The sequence below is a fragment of the Pocillopora damicornis genome, chromosome 11 (genome assembly GCF_964200805.1).
Source record: "Pocillopora damicornis chromosome 11, jaPocDami1.2, whole genome shotgun sequence".
NCBI classification, from domain to species: domain Eukaryota; kingdom Metazoa; phylum Cnidaria; class Anthozoa; order Scleractinia; family Pocilloporidae; genus Pocillopora; species Pocillopora damicornis.
The window spans coordinates 15,176,619-15,197,450 of record NC_142680.1 but is presented as its reverse complement, the minus strand read 5'-3'; the positions used below and the strand labels follow the sequence as shown (position 1 = coordinate 15,197,450).

Genomic DNA, 20,832 nt, shown 5'->3' with positions numbered 1-20,832 from the left:
AACACATTTGGTAATGAATAAGTACACCCCTCAATTAAGCGCCCTTCTTCCAAAAAGTTCCCCTTTCTTTAGCCGAGTTTTCAGATTAGCAGAGCAGGGATGGCGCAGTGGTGAGAGTTAAATTCCTGGACCTGGCCCATGTTAGACGTGGCTTCAGTTTGTTGTTGGTTCTCAGTCGTCCTTGCTCCGAGGGATTTCGCCCGTGTCCTCGGGTTTTCCTCGCTCCACAAAAACCAATATTCTAAATTCCAATTTGACCTGAAAACAGTGGACAGGAAAAGCCACTCGTGGAATGTTCGTTTTATCCTCAATAATGGCACTGGCGCTTATTCTAGGAAATCTCCCACCCAAAAGATAACATAATCAAGTGTCATGAACTTCTTCTTTAGTCTGTAAAGAACACTTCGTGGTCATTTCTTACATCCAACTATACTGATCTCTCTGCTTGTACTTTAGAGATCCAAAACGCCCTACAGCACTCGCCCTTCTAGAAGCATTTCTGAATCTCTAAAGCGAGAGACGCTGGAGACTGGTTGCCTCGCCAGCCAAGGTTTAAAAGGCGATGAGGCAGAAGATTTCATGGTCTTTTTCACAAAGCATACTTTTCCCTAGATGTAACAGTATTAGAAGGAAAAAAGTTTATTTCGACAAATATAGCACAACGCGTTTATTGATCGTAGGTTTGCACTAAAAACAAAATCATAATCTTCGAAAACAGACACGTGACCACACCCTACCCTAAGTGGGTGATCAACATTCCTCATTTAGTCACACGACAAACAGGTTACGTAACAAACAGACGCATCTTGCTGTGACGTATCTTAGGGAGGGAGGTTCTTGGAGGCTCGCTATTCGCTGGAATCACTCATCACTTGCTATTACAGGTTTCCCTGAACTTTCCGTAGAAACTGTAAAAATTTAGGAAGCTTGGCAGTAATCTGCTCCGGTTCCCAGTTTCCCTCATTTAGTAATTGGTCCCATTCTTCACAGTGGAGATGAACATCCGGCTTTTCGGGATTAACAAAGGACATCAAAGAAACAAAATGTATTAGTAATGCAAATGAATTAAAAACAGTATACAAATGCTGTAGCAATACCCACATCAACTGATCCATTTAAGCACTGAAATAATTACTGATTGTAACTCCACGATACCTCATGGTCAAGCTTCAGACGAATTGTGAGTCCTTTCATCCAAATATTTTTCAACAACGTTAATCTGACCATTCACTTCTTGTTACCAAAATTTTACTTCTAGTTAGTACCGAATCTTACTCAACTTTTCCAAATGAGTTGACATTACTATTAAATAAATGCGACCTTTTTCGCTTATTGCCTGTATCTTGCATAGTAATTAACAAAGACACGTCACCGAGCTGTTCACTTTGAGAGATGTGATGTTAATGTTATGTGAACGTAATGTAATGTGATTTGATGTGAATGCGATGTGGTCTGAATGTAACGTGATGTGAATATGATGTGAATGTGAATATGAATGCCAATGTAATGTGTGACGTGTGTGATGTGATCTGGCGTGACGTGAAATGATGTGATGTGATGGGAATGTGATGTAATGTGATGTGATATAACGACGTATGATGCAAGTAAGTGACGCATCGACGATTCAGTGAGCGAAGGGAAAGCTAGTTTGTTTGGTAGACACTTAATATCTAAGGCATTTATAGCGAGAGGAAAACAGGCAACGCAACATGGTAATGACTTAAGTTAGTCTTAGGAACAAAACTAAAACATCTGCCTCTAGGCCCGAATCCGCTGCTTTCCTATGCAAACTTGTATAAAATATGTTCAATCCTACAAATGTATGTCCATAAGCTCCAAAAAATAGTCAAGTTTAACGTATCTAAACCATAGTTATGCAACTTCAACTTCATATATCAGGTTTCGTTTACCGTGGGACAAAAAAACAAACATACGCTCACATTGCTTACTGAGCCACCTGTGAGCGAACGAAGAAAAAATGATATTCGTGAAGAATTACACCTAATGGTGAGGACGGATTTGAATCAGGGAAATGCATATAAGTGCTAAATTGTTTCTGTATGACTAGTAATACCTTCGCTTCTGATTCATTAAAACTGTACGCATCAGTCTGGTCGGCATTCACTTCTTTTGACTGGTCTTTGCAAACAGTCAGAGTGAACATGTCTCCGTCATCTTCATACTGATATGTCTTTCGAAGGCTGCGGCGCTGAAAAAACAAGTCAAACCCATCTGGTAGCTCGGAAATTGGTGGAAACTTCAGCTGACCATCTTCAATCCTCATCTCCATGAGGTAGTTTTCTAGAATTTTGTGCTCTTCTTCTGCTTGTGGTGTCGTTGTTTGTGGAAACTTTGGAACTGAAAGTGGAAAGAAGTAAGTTCAGGCTATGTCCGTTTTTATTATTAAATTATAGGCTTTACCATTTCGTCTTATGTGATGGGTGGACCAACTGCTTTGGTTCAAATCGTGACCAGACAGGTACATTAGCCAATCACACTAAGTGTACTCAATTAAATTCAACATTGCAGAATTCGTTTTAGCCACCATAGCAACAACTTGCTATCCAAAGTTGGGGATTTTACAATTTTGAGGAAGTTGAAACATTAAAAACTGTCTTTGATGAAGAATTGTTGAAGATTGTTATGGCTATGTGTTTAAAGATTGGAATCACAAGCTCCACTTTCACAAAGACATTTGCTTATTCTCGGAAATTGTAATTTTTTTGAGGAGGAAGTTATTTCCATAAGGTACGTGGGATATCATCATTCAGTTTTTACTGGTCAAATATCACTTATTTAAGTTAATTATATTCAAATTGTAGGCCCCGCCCTTTCACCAATCAGGCTAAAGGTGGCTATCAAACTTAGTCTGGCGTGCCAATAACCTATTTAGCCTGAAATTCTTCTGTTTTTGTGGACAGAATGGGAAGGAAATGCCAGACGTTGTAAGCAATTAGATAACCATTAATGTTCCAAAGTCATATCTGGAGAAGTAAATAACATGCAGAATGTTGTAAAATCATTTTACGTCTTTTATCTCAAGTTTGATGGAAATGTTTCCTCACATGTTCGTATTTTCAAACGGCAATCAAATCCTACAGACGGCATTAGAATGTCGAGTTTCATTCTCTGATGAAATGTATCACAGATGTGGAAAATTGGTGAGTTCGATGCATCTCCACTATGCTCGTCAGGTAAGATTTGTGTCAAGGAGTTTCTGACAGGAAGTGGAGCGCTGCGACGGAACGCCAAGGTCCCGCCTTCGGTCCCGAGTTCTTTTTCTATGAGCCATACCTGATAACAGAGGGATATATAATGTTAACATCTATAAAGATAAAGTTGGTCGAGCCCCGGTTAATTTACACCGTCTGTAAGTGAAATCTTGGTGAACCAGCTTAGCAACACTTTTATATTCTTTAACTGACCAGACGCGAAAGAAAACGACAGAAGGCTCTCTTCTGCCAGACGTGTAATCATGCTTGTCTGTTACTGCAGTTTTAAGAATTTAACCAGCTCCATTTCGATAGCTCAGAGTTCACCTGCAAAAAATTACTTAAAACTGCTCAAGGTATAACGATCACAAATCAAGACAATATTCCTTGATTCGTCGTGTTATCTCCCTGTACAGTATTTGATACAATCTGGTTAATAGAACACCATGATGCTCACAGAGCTACCTCAAAATCAGCCGACACCATAGGTTTGATAAAGAGTATAGAAGGCCAGATCGTTAATAATATCCTGGTAAGGTAGAAACACGCCTTCAGGAGCCTTAAGAGAGTTAATAAAAACGTGACTCGGGTTAGGATAGTTAGGATGGAAAACTAACATTTTTCTCAATCGAACGTTTTTATTGGTTAATTTAAAGAAAACGAAATGGTAGTAAAACACAATAAGAATTACATTAGCGTCATGGGCCTCATTAACGATGCTTAGTGGAATACCGAACAACGGAACTTAATTTCCTCAAGATTGCACTTCATAATTGGTCAAATTTTTTTAATGAGGTGATCTATAACATGGAGTAACTTCACTACGATTGGGTGAGACGTGAATAAGCTTGGGTTCGATATCTATTTATCTTTAGCTTGACACAGATACCTTGTCCTAGTTTAGCGACCTTAGTTTAGAGGCGACAGTAGCCCCACCCCGGCAGAAAAAATGATTTGCTAAATGTTCAAATTACCTTGACTCGAACTTCCAAACCAGATGGAGTGAAGAAGGTGAGATCGTAACGTATGTCATCACTAGTTGTGCTGTGAACTGTGGGGGTTGTAGACTGTCTGTTCTCTGCGTTGAGAGAGTCTTCAATCTGCTCAACTTCGATTGTCTCAACTTCCGCGAAGAATGTCTTCCAACGATCGTCTTCAGTTGATTCAATTCTATCTTTGATTTCCCCCAGGGTGAAAATGTCATCCTCTTCATCTACCGAAAGAAGTATGCAAAAATCTCTAACTGATACCTCACCAATTCACCAAAAGGCTCATAAAATCTGCAGGACTGACCTTCATCAACCTTGATTAGGTAGGCGTGACCAAAATGGCACCAAATATCTACTATGACCATCTCCTCCTCCTTTTCTTGGTGAATTTGCTTCAAAATCCCCAGCACCTTTTCTTTCAGGCTTTCCGTGTCCGCAAAACCAGAGGGTGTTTCCTTTGAAATAATATAGTCATTAGTTGATTTAGCCGGTAAGACCTGAAAAAATATTTTTCGCAGCTAGACGAACACAAGAACCATCACGCACAGTTTCTTGCACGAGAAAAAGTCTCGGAATCAAAATAGACCTGGTGTTTTCCGTTCTAAATTTCTCTTCCGTGTTGGTACTTGGTTTTATTACATCGTTGGTATTAAAACCTGTATATAGCTACAATGTAAGACGAAGAAGCAACTGCAGTTCTGGACATTTATGCTGAATCTCTCGTAATGCTTTCCTTTTACTTCTAAAGACCTTAATTCAGAGGGAAACTCACCCACAGGTGGCTGAATAACTTAGAGACGAAGCTTGCTGGCTAAATTTGCTTTTGGCGGACGGAATGGATTGATATGTAACTTCTGCTAGCAATATCATTAAAACTCCTAGATTACCCTCAAAGAAATATTGACTCGATGTACCAAGAAATTTTCTCAAGGGACATTTAAGAGAATGTGTGATAATTAGAAAGGATAATTAGTGATCGAATCTCGCCAGTGGAAGGACCAGTACAACTGGTTCTGTTTCCGTGAGTGTCTCAACCATTTTTTATTAACCATTTTTTTCATGGTGAAACGGTGGTGGAATCCCTCTACCAGTACTCACAGGAGGGTTCCGAAAAAATGATAACAAATTAAGTTGAATTATGTCAGAAAAAATGAAATTACTAGCTTTCACAGAATTTGTTGGTAGGTATTTTCGTTAATTCAGATTTGAATTTAACAACATACCTCTTTTAGAGGATCATCCTGTAGTTCTAGCTTGAAACACTTGTGCCACGTCGTAGTGTTTGGTGAGGGTTGCGCGATGGAGAGCTTAAACTCATGGTCTTCTTCCAAATGTGCTGTGTCCACATGGACAAATCGTGCGACGAATTTTTTCTTGCTTGTTTTCTTCATGGGGGAGAAAAATAATAATCGCATATGTATGCAACGTTCCAGTTGTTCGAAGCTAGGATAACTCTTAACGCTTGGATAACGGATAAAACGCTACCCAGCGGATAAGTGTTAACAAAACGTACTGCGCTATCCACCGGATAGAGATTTATCCAGTGGTTAGTGTTCTCTGAGCTACGAACAACTGGGGCCTCTAGTGATTATTGGGATGCACGCGCTCGTATTGGTCGAGGATTGCGTCAGATCTGGCTAAAATCACCTCGCGCGAGGAAGCGCAAGGTAAATTTCAAAGTAACTGCCTCTCTTTCTCCTAGAAGTGATAATCGCGATAGAAGAAAATTCAATTGCGATGAGTAAAAAAGATGCAACTGAGTTAGGCGGAAATTTTTTTTAAAAAGAAAGATACGAAGGTTTTGCTAATTTATTTTAATAAACCTGCTAAGACTCCTTGCTTATCTTGATACGAGTAGTCACCTTAATTGTCACAAAAAATGGGCAATGCTTTAATTACAGAATTCACGACTGAATTCGAAAGCAATGGACAATTAAACTAAAACAAATGTTTGCCCCAGGCTTAGAGAACATTGTTGAATAATCCACAATACGATTATTCAACAATATTCACTGAACCTGAGGCGAATAATTGTTAAGTGTACACCTCTGTAATTTCAAAATGATTCGTTTTGCGTGGGATTTTTGATGATGGCCGCTGATGTCTTTGCCGTTAAAGATATGTTTTATCCGCCGGTCACTGAAGTCTGTTACTATAATCCTTTTATCAGGCCCATAAGGGGAACGAAGATTCTGCAGGCGATCAAGTTGTGCTTTCATTGAGAATTGGGAAATTGGTTTTCATTAGAGGTGGTAAATTATGGACGTTTTTCCTTGAATTGAGCTTACGGGCAAGCACAGACAGGCAAAATCAAGTTAATTGACGGCTCATTTACTGATTCGTTTCATTGCTTGCGTCTTAACAATATTCTGGGAGTCACTGGAGATTGGTATTCTATCCCTTAGTGATATCCACCTAAAAAAAAGTCCCACAAAGTACTCTTCATATCATAGAAAGACTTACCACGGTGTCCTTTATTGCCCGAATAGCTAACTTCTGACTCTCAGGAGATCCCTTGATATACAAGCTATTCCTCTCAAAGACTTTCAAAGTTGCCTCAGTTTTTGCTTCTATTTTATTCAAATTCATGCGGTTTTTCCCAATTACTTTAGCCATGCAATCTTCTGGTATGAAGGTCAACTTTTTCCACGACCGTTGGTCAGGGCTATCTTCTCCCTGGTTGACATGATTCAAATACGAAAAAAAGGAGCCAGAATATTTAATAATCAGGGTGAGGAAAAATTATGGAAAGAAGGAAGGAGATATGAAGGTGATGCAAAAGGTCAGTAGAAGGAAAAAAAGAACGAAGGAGGAGATAAAAAAAAGTAGGAGGGAAGGAAATTAGTAAGGAACAATGGAAAGAAGGAAGGGAGGAAGGAGGGAAGAACAGAATAAAGGAAGGGAGGAAGGACATGAGTGAGGAAGGAAAGAGGGAAGGAAGGAAGGAGGGAGAAGGAAGGGAGGAAGGAATGGAGGAAGGAAGGGAGGAAGGAATGGAGGAAGGAATGGAGGAAGGAAAGGAGGAAGGAAGGGAGGAAGGAATGGAGGAAGGAATGGAGGAAGGAAGGGAGGAAGGAATGGAGGAAGGAAGGGAGGAAGGAATGGAGGAAGGAATGGAGGAAGGAAGGAGGGAGAAGGAAGGGAGGAAGGAAGGGAGGAAGGAAGGGAGGAAGGAATGGAGGAGGGAAGGAAGGGAGGAAGGAAAGGAGGAAGGGAGGAAGGAAGGGAGGAAGGAATGGAGGAAGGGAAGGAGGAAAGAAGGGAGGGAGGGAGGAAGGGAGGGAGAAAGGAAGGGAGGGAGGGAAGAAGGAAGGAAGGAAAGAAGTAAGATTTGGAGGGAGGGAAGGACGGGAGGAAGAAGAAAGGAAGGGAGGGAGGAAGGAAGGGAAGAAGGAAGGAGGGAAGGAAGGGTGGAAGGAAGGGAGGAAGGGAGGAAGGAAGGAAGGGAGGAAAGAAGGGAGGAAGGGAGGGAGGGAGGAAGGAAGGGAGGGAGGGAAGAAGGAAGGAAGGAAGGAAGTAAGAGTTGGAGAGATGGAAGGACGGGAGGAAGAAGAAAGGAAGGAAGGGAGGAAGGAAAAGAGGAAGGAAGGAAGGGAGGAAGGTAGGAAGGAAGGAAGGAGGGAAGAAAGGGAGGGAGGATGGAAGGAAGGAAGGAGGGAAGGGAGGGAGGAAGGAGAGAAGGAAGGAAGGAAGCAAGGGAAGAAGGAGAGAAGGAAGGAAGGAAGGACGGAAGGAAGGAAGGACGGAAGGAAGGACGGAAGGAAGGAAGGACGGTAAGGTTGAAGGATGGAAGAATGGAGGGATGGAAGGAAGGAAAGATGGAAAGGATGGAAGATAGGTGGGCCTAATTGTGACCCGCTATCACTCACTAACTTGTACGCTAACTGCTAAAATCCATCAGTGCAAACTTTTCTTTGCGAAAGTTTTTCTAAGGCTTAAAGAAAGTTAGGTGAATGACATAACACAAACAGCACAATAAATAATAACATCAAAGGGGTAAATATAAATGTGAAACTCACACGCAAGACCTTTTCGATAATCAATTTCGCACGGGTGCGCTGTTCTTCTGTTCCTCTTATGTAAACAAGATCTTCTATGATGACTAAGTCCTGGATTCCACTTCGGCTGATTATGTCCTTTTTTTTCCAACCTTTTTTTCCTAAAATGAGTCCCACCTTATCCTTTGGGATGTGTATTTCTTCCTCCTTGAAATCTGCATCAACAGTTTTTTCATACCAGCTTGGTTGACCTTCTGCTCTTCGTTTTTTATGTTTTTCTTTCTTCTCTTGTCCTTTTGATTCTCCACCTTTCCAGGACACACTCGACATCTCTGCAAAAGATTATAAATTTGTATTTCATTCACCTTCAGTTAATTTCTTCTATTTTCAGCCTTGGCGTAGTATTCATATCTCTCGCTCTCCACACTTGGCAGAAGGAACGCGAAGTCAAGACCCAAGACAAGTTGCTTAGACACATCTCAGGGAACAAGCCGTAATGACAGTATGACAGTTTGCTTCATGTGACATGGAAAAGTTTTGTGAAAATCATCTTTGTGTCATCTCACAAATCAGAATTTTTTTTACTATGCAATATGTTGCGCGTATTCAGACTGGTTTGAAATTCCCCAATTCACTTTAGACGAATAGTTGCAACAAGTTGTTCCCGCTATCATGCTATCTAGATATTGGTCTCTATCACAACATGGTCACCCTCAGCCTCACTCTAAATCAAAGACATTGCATCTAAGTATATAACTGTAAAATGGCGTATCGGAAATTCTATTCTGAGCTTTCAAGAATTCTCATCTAAAATTGTCCCATACATGAACTTTCCACAGAGCTTGTTTAAAGAAACCAATTACGTTGCAGGAAAATAAAAACAACATTTGCAATTTCTCACAACCAGCTCGCCACTGGATTAATAACATATTTGCACAGACTAAAAAGTTCCTGTATCTGAGCGACTGAATTTTGCCATCTCAAAATGGATGTAATAAAGTGGTAATTGAACTTTCTTTCGCGCCATTTTAGACTGAAATCATATTTGTGATTTCAAATCATGCCGACTAAACAGCACCCTACTCGGTTCGATTACCGTTATGAATTTTATCGCGAAAACTATTAGCTAACGGACGCTCACACGCAGGCTCCCTCTGCTTCCTATAGTTTTTTTCGGCTCGCTTTCATAAACGGAAAGGCGACGGGAAATAAAACGTTTTACACTGTGGCCAAATGCCCGGCAGCCGCTCACGATCTCAAACAGACTATAAAATACCTGGAAGATAGACAATTTTCAGAGAATTTCTCTTGAAATATTCTTTCAAGCTTTCCTTTGTTATCGTATTTTTCGCTTTGTTTAGAAATGTCAAGCGATCCCAAAATTATTTCAGTAGGAAGTCTGTAAAATTCCTAACTTCCGGGCGAGTATGCCTGGCTACTGGACATTTGACCGTGTTATGGAGAGAGCCCTAGGTAAGAATAACTTTGATACCGTACACGTATAAGTTTATGGTGCGTTATTAGGGTCAAATTTAGAAATGGTGAAACAGAGAATTAACTCTGAAGTGTAAATTGAAGTGCTATTTAAACCCATGAATAACCCATTGGGCGTTAGCCCTAATAAAGGGAAACAGGGAACCACACGAGGCAAAGAAAAAATCTTTTGACCTCGGTGGGAATCGAACCCACGACCTCCGGATTAGATCTACCGTTACTCTGCCGACTGAGTCCCGGGGCGAGAAACATTTGCTTGACTAATCTGTTCAGCTGCCGGTTGATATGGTTCGCTATCACCCTCACTGAGAAGCGAGGTAACTTCCCGTAGAAGTTTAATTGCTTTAGCACTTTTGCATTCGTTTCGATTTTCTTGGTTTTCGTCGCGATCGCCTCTTCCACGTTTGTTGTCCGCCATGTTCGACAGAACAGTACACGAACACTGGTAATAATTAGAATAAATTATAGAGAGCGCGGGAAATGTTTCTCGCCCCGGGACTCCTCGTGAATTTCTTATCGCGAGGCTACCAGTCTACTTGCCGAACATAATTCGAGTAGCCGCGTTCCGAACATAATTCGGAGGAGCCGAACAAAATTGGACTAAACTCAAAAAAAACTGCCAGCCTAGTTATAAGTGAAATACTCCCAACACAAGTTAAAAGAGCCGAACATAATTCCATGCAACGCTGGAACATAATTCTGTAGTTCGGCCGAATGAAATATCAAACACCATAACATAATTTGTTTTCTAAATTTGACCCTAATAACGCTCCATATAAGTTAGGCTCGTTGCAAAATCTCATTCACACGTAAATTGGTAACCTTGGTAGGGTCGTAAATGAAAACATTTCAAATAATTGGCGAAGAAAGTGGACGTATTTCTTCATGAGAGCTTTTAAGAGCTGATGACATTGAGAAAAATTTCTGCTTTTGTAAACTTGGTCACTCAAAAGAGATTGTCCCTAAGGAACCTTTGGTTCGACGAGTCTACGGTCCTCAGGTTTCCATTGACTTGTTTCTTGTTCACAATTAGGCTGTTTCATGACGATTATGTCTTTTTTAAACATACATACCTGAGGAAAGACTTACAAACCTTTTGCATTACACAAAAGTACGTTGTTTTATAATAATTGAAAGAACATTACCTCAGCTTTAGGACGATAGCGAAGCAAGCTCCAAGGGTCTTTATGTGGTCATACTAGCAGGTGCTTAACGATCTTATGAGGAACGTGTTTCTTGACGTTTTTGTACAGCGAATTACGGCAAAGTTACGAGGAAAAGGATGTATTTCCTGTTCTGAAACAAACGACTGAGAAGCTAAAGGATAGAGATTCATCGAAATTGACCTCTGACTTGACGCTCAGTCTTTCCGGGAAAAACACAATTATATATTGAAGAGATGTTTCCTAACAGGGGAAGACTTAGTTTTCAAGTACACAACATCTTCTTTCTTCTCTTCTTCTTTGTAGTGGGTCCCAGAACCCACTTTCCTGAGACGAGACAAGAAGATTAACTAAATGCGGATACAAGTTATACTCACCCAGATCAACACTTCCGCGTGATACTAAGTGAAGACTTGAGCGCTCTCCAACACCCCCCTCCCTCAGGTTACAACTTGTGGACAACCTCAGTGGGAAGTTTTCCATAAAGGTATCATACCTTCATGGAAAATATGGCGAATGAAGATATCGATAGATTTTGCGAAGATGGATTGCTCCTGAAAGATTACCGGAACCGTTACAAGGAATTCTTAATTAGCGTGAAAGTAGCTACAAGAGGGAAAAATACTATCAAAGATAGCTCTTGTTACAAACTTGAAACTTACCATGACACGTACAGATATCGAAAGGCGTTACTGAAGGTGTTCATCGACAAGAAGAAGTCGGAAAACTTCAAATTGACCCATAAAACGATATCACAGTTTTTTCGCGAGCTTGAAGGTTATACATACGCAGAAGAGGCTGCAGATAAACGCAAGGAAAGTGAAAGCGGAACTTCTCTTGTTAATATTTTTGGGCAGGATGATTTCAAGGTAGAGGGTGTTGTTATCCGAAAGACAAACCGGGAAGCATGGATTTTGGCGAATAAAACCTGCATGTTTAATGGGAAAAAGGAGTATGAAAAAGTCGAGCTTTCTCTCGACCTTGAAACGTTTGGCGCAGATGATGTCAGCAGAGAATTTCTTAAAGTGGGTGACATTCTTGAGATTGCAAAAGGTCCCAAAGGAACTGAAATAGCTCTGGAGCCAGAAATTATTTGGTAGGTTGAGTACATACGTTTTAAAAAATTGTATGTGAGCAGATTACATGATCAGGAACAACACCGCTTAACATATTAATGATAGAAATGAAAAAGAATTATCCATCAATAGAAGTCTCTTATCTATTGCAAATAAAAGACTTCCTTTGATGGACAATTCAAACCCTTTCCACCTAAAAATAAGTTTGCATATTCTCTAAACTGTTTTCTATATATTTCGTAAGGTGCTAACAAGGAGAATTTGGTAACAATCAATAGTTTTGTTAGTTGGTGATCATTTTCTTTATTCTCATGACCTCCATGTTTGATTCAGGGGTGATACTGTGAGGAGAAATTAGATGCTATTCTGACCCTTGGGGTTTAAGTTGGGCAGTGATATGGGTTAGTACCATAATACATTACACACCCTTAATTTCCATAAGTTATCATCACCCAACTTCTCACAACATGACCAGATTGTTCAAAAGACAGGCATTGGTTAAATGAAGAACTGTTTCACCTTAAGTATATTTAATTGACTTTGGATGGTTGGCTGAATAAATGGTACTTAAGGGTTGATTTTTATGCTTTCTCTTTTCAGCTGTTACAAATTATCTGAGAAAGAGATTGAAGCATTTCTCAACCATGTGCATAAAGTAGAAAGTGATGGGTCGTCTGCTGCTACAGCTGAGCTGCTAAGGTAATTAATGTCAATAAATAACCTGATTGCAGGGCAGTTACTGGTAAATGAATTGTGTATTTACTCAATACAGAGAATTTTGCATGGCAAAAAACTATCAGTTACAAGTTGACAACCACAAAACACCAATTATCCATGTGCTTGCTCTCTTTTTTTTCTCTTTTTTTTAATCACATCCTAATAACAAGTTACAACAACTGTAGTTAACCCTGCAAGCAGCAGAGTGCCACTTATTTTAAGACATAAATTGGTTTAATTGTCTTTCCAGTTCCCAGCTTATTGGCTGAATTTGAGTTACTTACTCAAATCCAGTTTTACCACTAGGTAATAGTCCATTTTACAGTGCTTGGTTGCCAAGCCTTTGAACAGGAATGAGGCTAAGGGTCACCTTTTTATGATACAAACCTTGCTGCTTTTCAAATGCAAATTAATTTGTTATCATGCTAACTAGATACTGGTCTCTATCTCAACAAGATCACCTTCAGCCTCACTCTGAATCAAAGGCTTGGCAACTAAGTACACAACTATAAAATGGCCTATTAAACATATAGAACATAAAAAATTCCTTTTTTTTTGTAGATATAATACTTTAGACCACTCAATTATAATAATCTTTAAGTTTTTTCAAATTGAATTACTTAACCTTCCATTTAATTAACTAACTGAATGTTTGTTGAAATCATGAAATTATATAAGATAGGGCACATATATATCAGTTGATGATTCATTCCTTTAGTCTTTAACTGTATGTACTGAAACAGGTAGAGTGAATTTTTATATGTTAATGGGGAAAGTGATGTTCAGATGACCGGGTATTTTATTGCAAGTTATTAAACTTTTATGCACAATATGTAATAACTATTCACCAAAGTTAATAAAGGGTGGCTAATGATGGACATTTACTGAGCTTAAAGCAGCCAGGTAAATAAAAATCCACCATTGGCCACTGACTCTGATGACATGCGAAGGTGATCCATTGTTTTATTATATACTAACCAATGAGAAATTGTGCCTTCAGCACTAATATCCAGTGTTTTATTATTTACTAAAATGATGTTATTTACTGAAAATTCACTGACCCTTATAGCCTCACACTTGTTTGCCCTAACTTGAAGTTTTAGTAAATTTTTCTTGTTATTTGTTTGTTTGTTTTTCTTACAGTTGGGTGTTCTACTGATTTCAGGGAAATTGACTTAATTTACTATTAAAACTCACCATTTCCCACCTGGAAAGGGAATTAAGCCTGGAGCTGAAACTGGTTATATTCCCAGTTTAATTTACCTGACCTATTCTATCACATTTCTAAAACAGACTCAGTTTTCACAGTTCAAGGCTCTCTAGCTGTGATCTGATTGTTTTTATTACCACTCAAATTGTAAGGGCAAAATTCTTTGTCTTCACAACTCCAATATGAGTGTTGAAACCTTTAAAACTGATCAGAAGGTCCTAGGTAATAACAAGTGGCTTGTATTTAACCCTTGCAAACTGAATTCCCAGTTTTCTGGGAATTTGAAGGAATTCTCAAAAATTCCCAACTTAATGCAAATATATAGGAAAGGTTTTGTTTCTTTTCTTTGTTTTTCTTGTTTTGCTTCTTAACTGATCTAATTAAGTTTTGTTGTGTTGCTTTAATATGATAATGCACTTACATTCTTAACAGGTGTCATGCTTTTTGGGAATACATCCTTCAACATCCTTGGGAAGATTATAGCAACGCAACCAAGCAAAATTTTGCCCACAATGTCTTACTTATTATTGATAAGTTATGCTCCTGTACTCAGAGAGGAATGCTACCAACTGTTCAAGGAATTGTTCAAGAATTTTCAAAGAGTGCCTTCTTCAAATTGGTCCTTCCTGGAATAGTTGAGAATTTAGCCAAAGAAAATTGTATCAGGTAATGTTCAGGTGGCAATTGAAAAAAGTGAATATGCAAAGATTTAAAAATTTTTTTCTCTTGCAAGTAGATTACAAAATCAGTGTGTATGCATTATGACACTGGGCTAGCTAAGGTATAAAATGCAGAGAACAAACTGAAGCTTTCATGGCTTTCCTCCTCAACTAAATACATAATGCTAGTTAAGTTTGTATATATATTAGTTTGAATTTCATATCCTGGCATTTCTGTCCATGTTTTTTTTACCCATGTTTTTTTTACCCTAATGTTTGGGTTTTTAACACCAAATCTCTACTCTGTGATCTGTTTTATTCAACACTTTGCTTTCAATACTGAAGGCAGGTAGCAAAGGGCAAAGTTAAAGGGATGCCTTAATTTATAGAAAATGGTTTGTGAGAAGTCTCAGAAGCTCAAAAACCTGCCTCCTTGATCTATAACAAGGCAATTTGTTAAAATCAATCTTGAAGGATCCTAGCCAAGGCAACCTTGTATGTGTACTCAATTGAGCCAAACATATTTCAGGCAGCATACGATGACAATTATTTTATTACCAACCGGCTGAAAGTGTAAGGGAGGTGTTATTTTGTTCTTGTCACCTGTTAAGTTTTCAAATTGTCAAAACAGGAAAACTTAGTGATTTTGCTTTTTGAATTATCAGTGGACCCTTCAAAGTGGTGCAGAATGTTCTAGAACATGTCCTAAATGTTTCACCTTCCTCTGGTCGAAGAGTTCTACCCATGGCAAAAGTTCTTGCTGAAAGCTTAGTGAACAGCTCTTGTGGGAAATCTGCTTTAGACTTCCTGGAAAAGTTGTCACTGATGGTTGCCATTGCAGTGCCAGGAGTCTATGCAGATCTTGAGGCTTTTTCATGGAGAGATCTTCCCTTGCTGCTGCTGAGTGAAGAAATCCATAAAGATTCAACAAGTCAGTGCATATCAATTAATGATTTAAATAAACATATATTTTTGGTGAAACTAAACCTGCTAACCGTTATGCTAGGCTTGCGCAGCTGCTACGTACTCAGACTTAAGTATAACTGTGTGGTGCAAGCAAATGTGAGTCAAACATATGCTACTTTCTGTGGTTTACTAAGTAATTTTTTTCTCATTTTATCAGTGATGGACAAGTTATACAAACAAGAAATCCAGATTTGTTAACCAGCAATGAAAATTGTGTATATATCCTTTAGTTAATATTGCCATTAGACTTATGATGGTAGGTGCATTTAATTATCAATTATAAAATGAGCTTTAATTTTCATGATTCATCTATTGATTGAAGAAACTAGAACAACTGACTTACCAGTGATCAAGAAAGAAGGCAAGTACCTCTCAGAAAAAGAATACTTGAACACTTACTTCAGACTTCTAAGAGAGGAGTGTTTTCACAAGTTGAAGAATGGAGTTTCTTACTTTTTAAGCAAAGGAAAGTGTGATTCAAAGGAAGCGATGATGTATAGGTGGGAACAAGTTTTTTGATTTACTTTCAATTTATGGCTAGCATGTGTTAGGTACATGAAGAATAGTTTGGCCTCATTCTACATAATCCTATGGGTAGCTACTTCATTACTTGTGATTTAACATGAAGATTTAGAAATCAGTGGACTGTGTTTTTGCCCAAAGATAAGTTTGAATTGACCATCAGTTCCACTGCTTCTACTTCATCCTCATCCTCCTCTTCATCCTCATCCTCATCTCCCTCATCTTCCTCTTTATCCTCATCCTCCTTCTCCTCCTCATCCTCCTTCTCCTCCTCATCCTCCTTCTCCTCCTCATCCTCCTTCTCCTCCTCATCCTCCTTCTCCGACCTCATCCTTCTTCTCCTCCTCATCCTCCTTTTCTTCCACCTCATCCTCATCCTCACCCTCCACCTCATATGCTCTGCCTCATCCTCATTCTTTTCCTTATCCTTCTCCTCATCATAATCCTCTTCCTCTTCATTCTCATCCTCATCCTTAGCCTGGCATCCCCCCTCCATCCTCCTCCTCCTCTACCTCATCTTACTCCTCATCCTTATCTTCCTCCTCTTCCTTATCTTCATCTTCATCCTCATCCTTGCCCTCACCCACACCCTCCTCTTCCTCATATGCTCTGCCTCACCCTCATCCTCCTCCTCATATCTTCATCTTCCATCTCCAACACAATTATGTTGTAGATTTGATGTAACATTAAGTCTCTCAGATATTGCATATGTTATATATTGCTAGTAAAGTGTTGATAGTGATTGCAATTACATCTAGGATTACTCTGAAAGGACTACGCACTCATAAACGAGAAAACTCTCCAACCACCATGTCGATTGGATTGCAATTTACTGTTAACTCAGAGGAAAGGATTGACTGGGGGTGAGCGCTTTGTTAAGTTTGAGGTCTTTGGATGTATAATGTCATCAACAGCTAGAAGGCAAGGAGACCGAGGAAGCCACCGGGCTAATATGGGAGAGCCACCTCACCTTACAATAATGAATCAAGTAAAGAAAAAATGCTGCGAGTGTGCGGCTTGGCCAATTCAGTGATTATTTAAGTAAAAACTCTTGCATTTTTGTCTTAAAGTTAAGGTTTGGCAAACGAGTGACTGATGTCAGTCCTATAGGAGATAATGATATAATGCTTACGATACTAGACCAGACAAGAAAGTCAACTAATGATTATAGTTAATAAACAAATATTAGGTTAGGTATTGATCTTTGATTGTTGTCAAACACATTGATTCAAACTTTATCACTACAACATGGCTAGCTGAAATATTTTAATTTGAATGTATGTCGAAATGTGTATGTTTACATCTGCGGTATGTTATCTGTAACAGATCTGCAAGTTGGCTTGTGTATGGAAATCTACTGTGCATTTCTTGTGATGGCTCATTTGAACAGCCTGTTTGGGCTGTAGTGGAAAAGGTAGACCATGAACAAAGGTTGGTTACTTTTTTTAATCTACTTCCAGCACAGACAGCCCAAGAATGAAATTCCTTTACTCACCTGTTGTGTCATTTCAGTGATTTGTGACTCTTGTGTGTGATTCATAGAGGTAGTAACTAAAAGTAGTCACTCCACTTAAATATAAATGGCATGTTAGGAAGCTGCTAGGTCGAAATTGCTTTGGTGAGATTAATCTAATTGAAACATTTTTCTCAGTAAATATGAATGAATTTAGGATTCTACTTCATAGGGTCATGGCCAATGGAGGGCTGTTTGACTGGAAAAGAGGCTTTTGTTGGAAAATTGGAGTTACTAAAATATAAATTTTCTTAAAGCTTTGCTGGCAGTAAAGAAGAAAACAATCCCTGCATTTTTCTCTTGTGGCTATTAACCCTAGCTCTCTAAATATGCTTCAACCATAGAGTGATATGGGTGGCACTTTGTGGTGATAAAACAAACAACATATCAGAGGCAGAATTTGTAATCAAACTACAAGGGATAACAGATAATGGTAGGTAAATTAAAGATAAGAGGGAATTGATACTTTTGATTGAGGTTTTTAAAGAAGCTCATTTTTGTTGTTAACTGACAGCACTTAATTATTTGAAAGTTAAATGAGCTACTCAAGAATGTAGTCTTGTCAACTGACTTAAAGCTGTAAACAACTGATCTGTGAAAAATTCAATGTTGTTACTCAATTGACTGAACTAGTCAGTTGCACGGGACAATTGCTAACAATAAATTGTAGGGGGCGAGGGAGGGGAGGGGGGTTTAGCTTGAAATAGGTAATTAATAGCAACCTTTTGGACTGATAGCCATTTTGTTATATTCAGATCTGTAATAATGTAAGGATTAATTTTACTTGAAAACTAAGAGATCAATAATACATAGACTAATGACATTTTAAATAAAAATTTGTTGCAAGGTAGCATCAGGAGAGGTTAAATATGCCCTGTTTCACGTTCGACAGAACTACCCATTGAAGGGAAAATAGCAAATCTTTTTCTCATGAGCATGTGGGCTAATTTTTGCATGCCTGCAGTTATGAGTAATGTAGTGCCCAGTTCAGGATTAGCCTGGCAGTATAGTGACAGAATCACCTAATTTTCGGTTGAAATTGTTTATTTTAGTTGAACTCTGATAATTCTGGATACAGCACATGACGGCAGAGTTTTTTCAACCTTTCTGCAGTCAAATTACTCACCATTCAATCACAGACTGTTATTATATAAGTGATATCGACCTTGAGTGGTATGACTGCGTTATAATGCGGTGCTGATGAAATACCTGGACGTGTATTTAACACGATTGTAACACTTTCCTTTTTCTTTTTTGGATACCTTTAATAGGGAAAGAAGCTCACATGGCTGAAAGCCAGACATTTTACCTGTCTTTTGGTCCGGCTATGGATATTTTGCAACACAAAGGTTGAGCATCGTAGATCCGTCTTATCACAGTTATCAATCACCACTGGCAAATTAGCTCAGTCTCAACACACAGGTTGATCATCGTAGATTCGTCTTATCACAGTTATCAATCACCACTGGTAAATTAGCTCAGTCTCAACACACAGGTTGATCATCGTAGATCCGTCTTATCACAGTTATCAATCACCACTGGCAAATTAGCTCAGTCTCAACACACAGGTTGATCATCGTAGATTCGTCTTATCACAACTATCAATCACCACTGGTCTATTAGCTCAGTCTTTATTAATGATATCCTTTAGTCATCCAATAATGTCCTATGTGATTGAGGATATTAATGTTCATGCATCCTACGTAAAGTGTTAACTGGAAAATTTAAGTGCAAATTTTGTAGGAATTCTTTAAAAAAAAGTTGTTAGATTCTTAAAAGATGCAAGACAGTGATGTATTTGCTTTTGTCAACAGCTACGTGTATGATTAATTTTTGACTGATATTTTCTAGATTCTGTTCCGTTCAAGGATTTCTTAGTACATCCAGAGGCCAATCACATGTGTCAAGCTGAGTACGTTCGTAAAATAAAAGCTCCTCCTGACTGGGGAATCATATTTGAGTCTCCACCAAAGTCACATGACCAAGATGAGTCTTCAGTGTACTCTCTTGTGGAAGACTTTGAAAGAATAAAATTATCAAATATCAAGGCAAAACTAGATGACACACAACTCGATGCAATTGACCTTGCACTTAAGAACAAAGTGGCCTTAATTCAGGTATGATTGCGTAGTACTTGTTGATATTTTTGGGTTGTCTATAAAATTTTAAGGGTTTTGGAGGATTACGGATTACTTATGAGAGAAAATGTTTCAATAACGACCAAGAAAGAAAAGCTGTCAGCCTACGTTTTGCAGATCCCATGCTTATATTTCTAAGAAAATCTGAGAAGTGTGGAAAACATTCGAAAACTCAACATAGGTCAGTTATGCCCTCAGCCCCGTGATCAGGTCGTGCCTACAAAGACGTTTAATGGTATTACTACTGACAACCACGATCAAATTTCCAACATTTGACTGCATTGTGCATAATGCTTTGAGCAGTTTGATTGAGAGCTCATAGTGATTTCCTACCAGCACTAATTTTGTAATTTTTTAATTAAAATGGCCTACATGTGATACATACATATATAGTTTATTGGCTTGTCCTCACGGGGCTGTTCAGAGTCAATATGAATCCTAAAATTTTTATCTTTCATGCAGGGACCTCCAGGAACTGGGAAATCTTTTGTTGGTGTGTCTCTTGTTCATTTGTTATTGTCAATGGATGTACCGAAGACATTTGGACCCATTTTTGTAAGTATTTAATGTATATTGAGAATGCATTACTCCATAATCTCTTTGTTCAGCCCCCTCTTGATTTTTAACCGTTCCCCATTTATGAATGGACTAAATTTATCATATGCCCATCTCTCTGTCGAGTCCGCCCTTATGGTTGACAATATTTGATCTGATGCGCCATATACAATACACTAAACGTGAAAACAAGGCGTTTTGCATGAGTTTGTAGTTTGTTACCAAACGAAAGGTGATTGATATGTACTACGACCATTTGGTATTTGTCAACAAACCAATAACAGGGGCACGTAAAGGAAATGGTGGACATTTCACATAATGCCAAATCTTTAGCAAAAATTCAAAAAGGCGTGACTCAGAAACATTTATTTCCGGAAATTGTTTTCAGTTGTGTAGAGGCTTTCATGTTGCAGATAACATTAATTGTTATGAAAATGCTCACAACTTGAGGTAAGAGCTAAAAATAGTGTGACATGCACATCGCATGAAATGTTCAAAAAAGGTTTGTTAGCCTGTGCTGACGCCGCCGCAAAAACGATCAGCGAGGGTTCGAGTGGAAAGACCACCTGTTCCAAAATGTTTGCTACTTGATTGATTTGTAAAGGTTATAATCGTACTGA

The 20,832-nt window shown here is 38.8% G+C and overlaps 3 protein-coding genes across 9 annotated transcripts in view; 2 read left to right on the top strand and 1 right to left on the bottom strand.

Annotated features, from left to right (window-relative positions):
- Positions 1–652: 652 nt before the first annotated feature.
- Positions 653–11,459, bottom strand: LOC113678475 (uncharacterized). 2 transcript variants are annotated; one of them, XM_089187343.1, is made up of 9 exons: positions 11,234–11,459; positions 8,221–8,531; positions 6,665–6,877; positions 5,425–5,586; positions 4,506–4,656; positions 4,187–4,425; positions 3,066–3,294; positions 2,075–2,358; positions 653–1,007 (listed from the first exon to the last, which is right to left on the bottom strand). In XM_089187343.1, the coding sequence occupies exons 1-9, from the start codon at positions 11,337–11,339 to the stop codon at positions 879–881; spliced, it is 1,824 nt and encodes a 607-aa protein (XP_089043469.1). In that variant the 5' UTR covers positions 11,340–11,459; the 3' UTR covers positions 653–878. The 2 variants fall into 2 exon arrangements, with proteins under 2 accessions (XP_089043469.1, XP_089043471.1); XM_089187345.1 differs by lacking the exon at positions 11,234–11,459 and adding an exon at positions 10,839–11,156.
- Positions 6,887–7,923, top strand: LOC149037759 (uncharacterized). The gene is made up of 3 exons (XM_089188352.1): positions 6,887–6,983; positions 7,132–7,525; positions 7,623–7,923. Exons 1-3 carry the CDS (start codon positions 6,887–6,889, stop codon positions 7,804–7,806), a joined length of 675 nt encoding a protein of 224 aa, XP_089044478.1. The 3' UTR covers positions 7,807–7,923.
- Positions 11,299–20,832, top strand: part of LOC113679775 (uncharacterized) — a 21,975-nt gene continuing 12,441 nt past the window's right edge. For all 6 annotated transcript variants that reach the window (XM_089187340.1, XM_089187339.1, XM_089187338.1 and 3 more), the window contains exons 1-11: positions 11,299–11,952; positions 12,533–12,631; positions 14,292–14,525; positions 15,184–15,449; positions 15,807–15,984; positions 16,765–16,869; positions 17,333–17,437; positions 17,864–17,952; positions 18,791–18,868; positions 19,371–19,636; positions 20,120–20,212. In XM_089187340.1, coding sequence (XP_089043466.1) covers positions 11,357–11,952; positions 12,533–12,631; positions 14,292–14,525; positions 15,184–15,449; positions 15,807–15,984; positions 16,765–16,869; positions 17,333–17,437; positions 17,864–17,952; positions 18,791–18,868; positions 19,371–19,636; positions 20,120–20,212 — 2,109 coding nt within the window. In that variant the 5' untranslated portion in view covers positions 11,299–11,356. The remainder of the gene's footprint in view (positions 11,953–12,532; positions 12,632–14,291; positions 14,526–15,183; positions 15,450–15,806; positions 15,985–16,764; positions 16,870–17,332; positions 17,438–17,863; positions 17,953–18,790; positions 18,869–19,370; positions 19,637–20,119; positions 20,213–20,832) is intronic.

Bases quoted from the DNA above. Each gene is read 5' to 3' on its own strand.
- LOC149037759 (XM_089188352.1), top strand. From the start codon at position 6,887: ATGATTCAAATACGAAAAAAAGGAGCCAGAATATTTAATAATCAGGGT. The intron at 6,984-7,131 runs GTCAGTAGAAGG...GAGGAAGGAAAG, and splicing joins ATATGAAGGTGATGCAAAAG to AGGGAAGGAAGGAAGGAGGG. The intron at 7,526-7,622 runs GTAAGATTTGGA...GGTGGAAGGAAG, and splicing joins AGAAGGAAGGAAGGAAAGAA to GGAGGAAGGGAGGAAGGAAG.
- LOC113678475 (XM_089187343.1), bottom strand. From the start codon at position 11,339: ATGGAAAACTTCCCACTGAGGTTGTCCACAAGTTGTAACCTGAGGGAG. The intron at 4,657-5,424 runs GTATGTTGTTAA...ATTATTTCAAAG, and splicing joins AGGATGATCCTCTAAAAGAG to GAAACACCCTCTGGTTTTGC. The intron at 3,295-4,186 runs GTAATTTGAACA...CTCTGTTATCAG, and splicing joins GTTTGGAAGTTCGAGTCAAG to GTATGGCTCATAGAAAAAGA.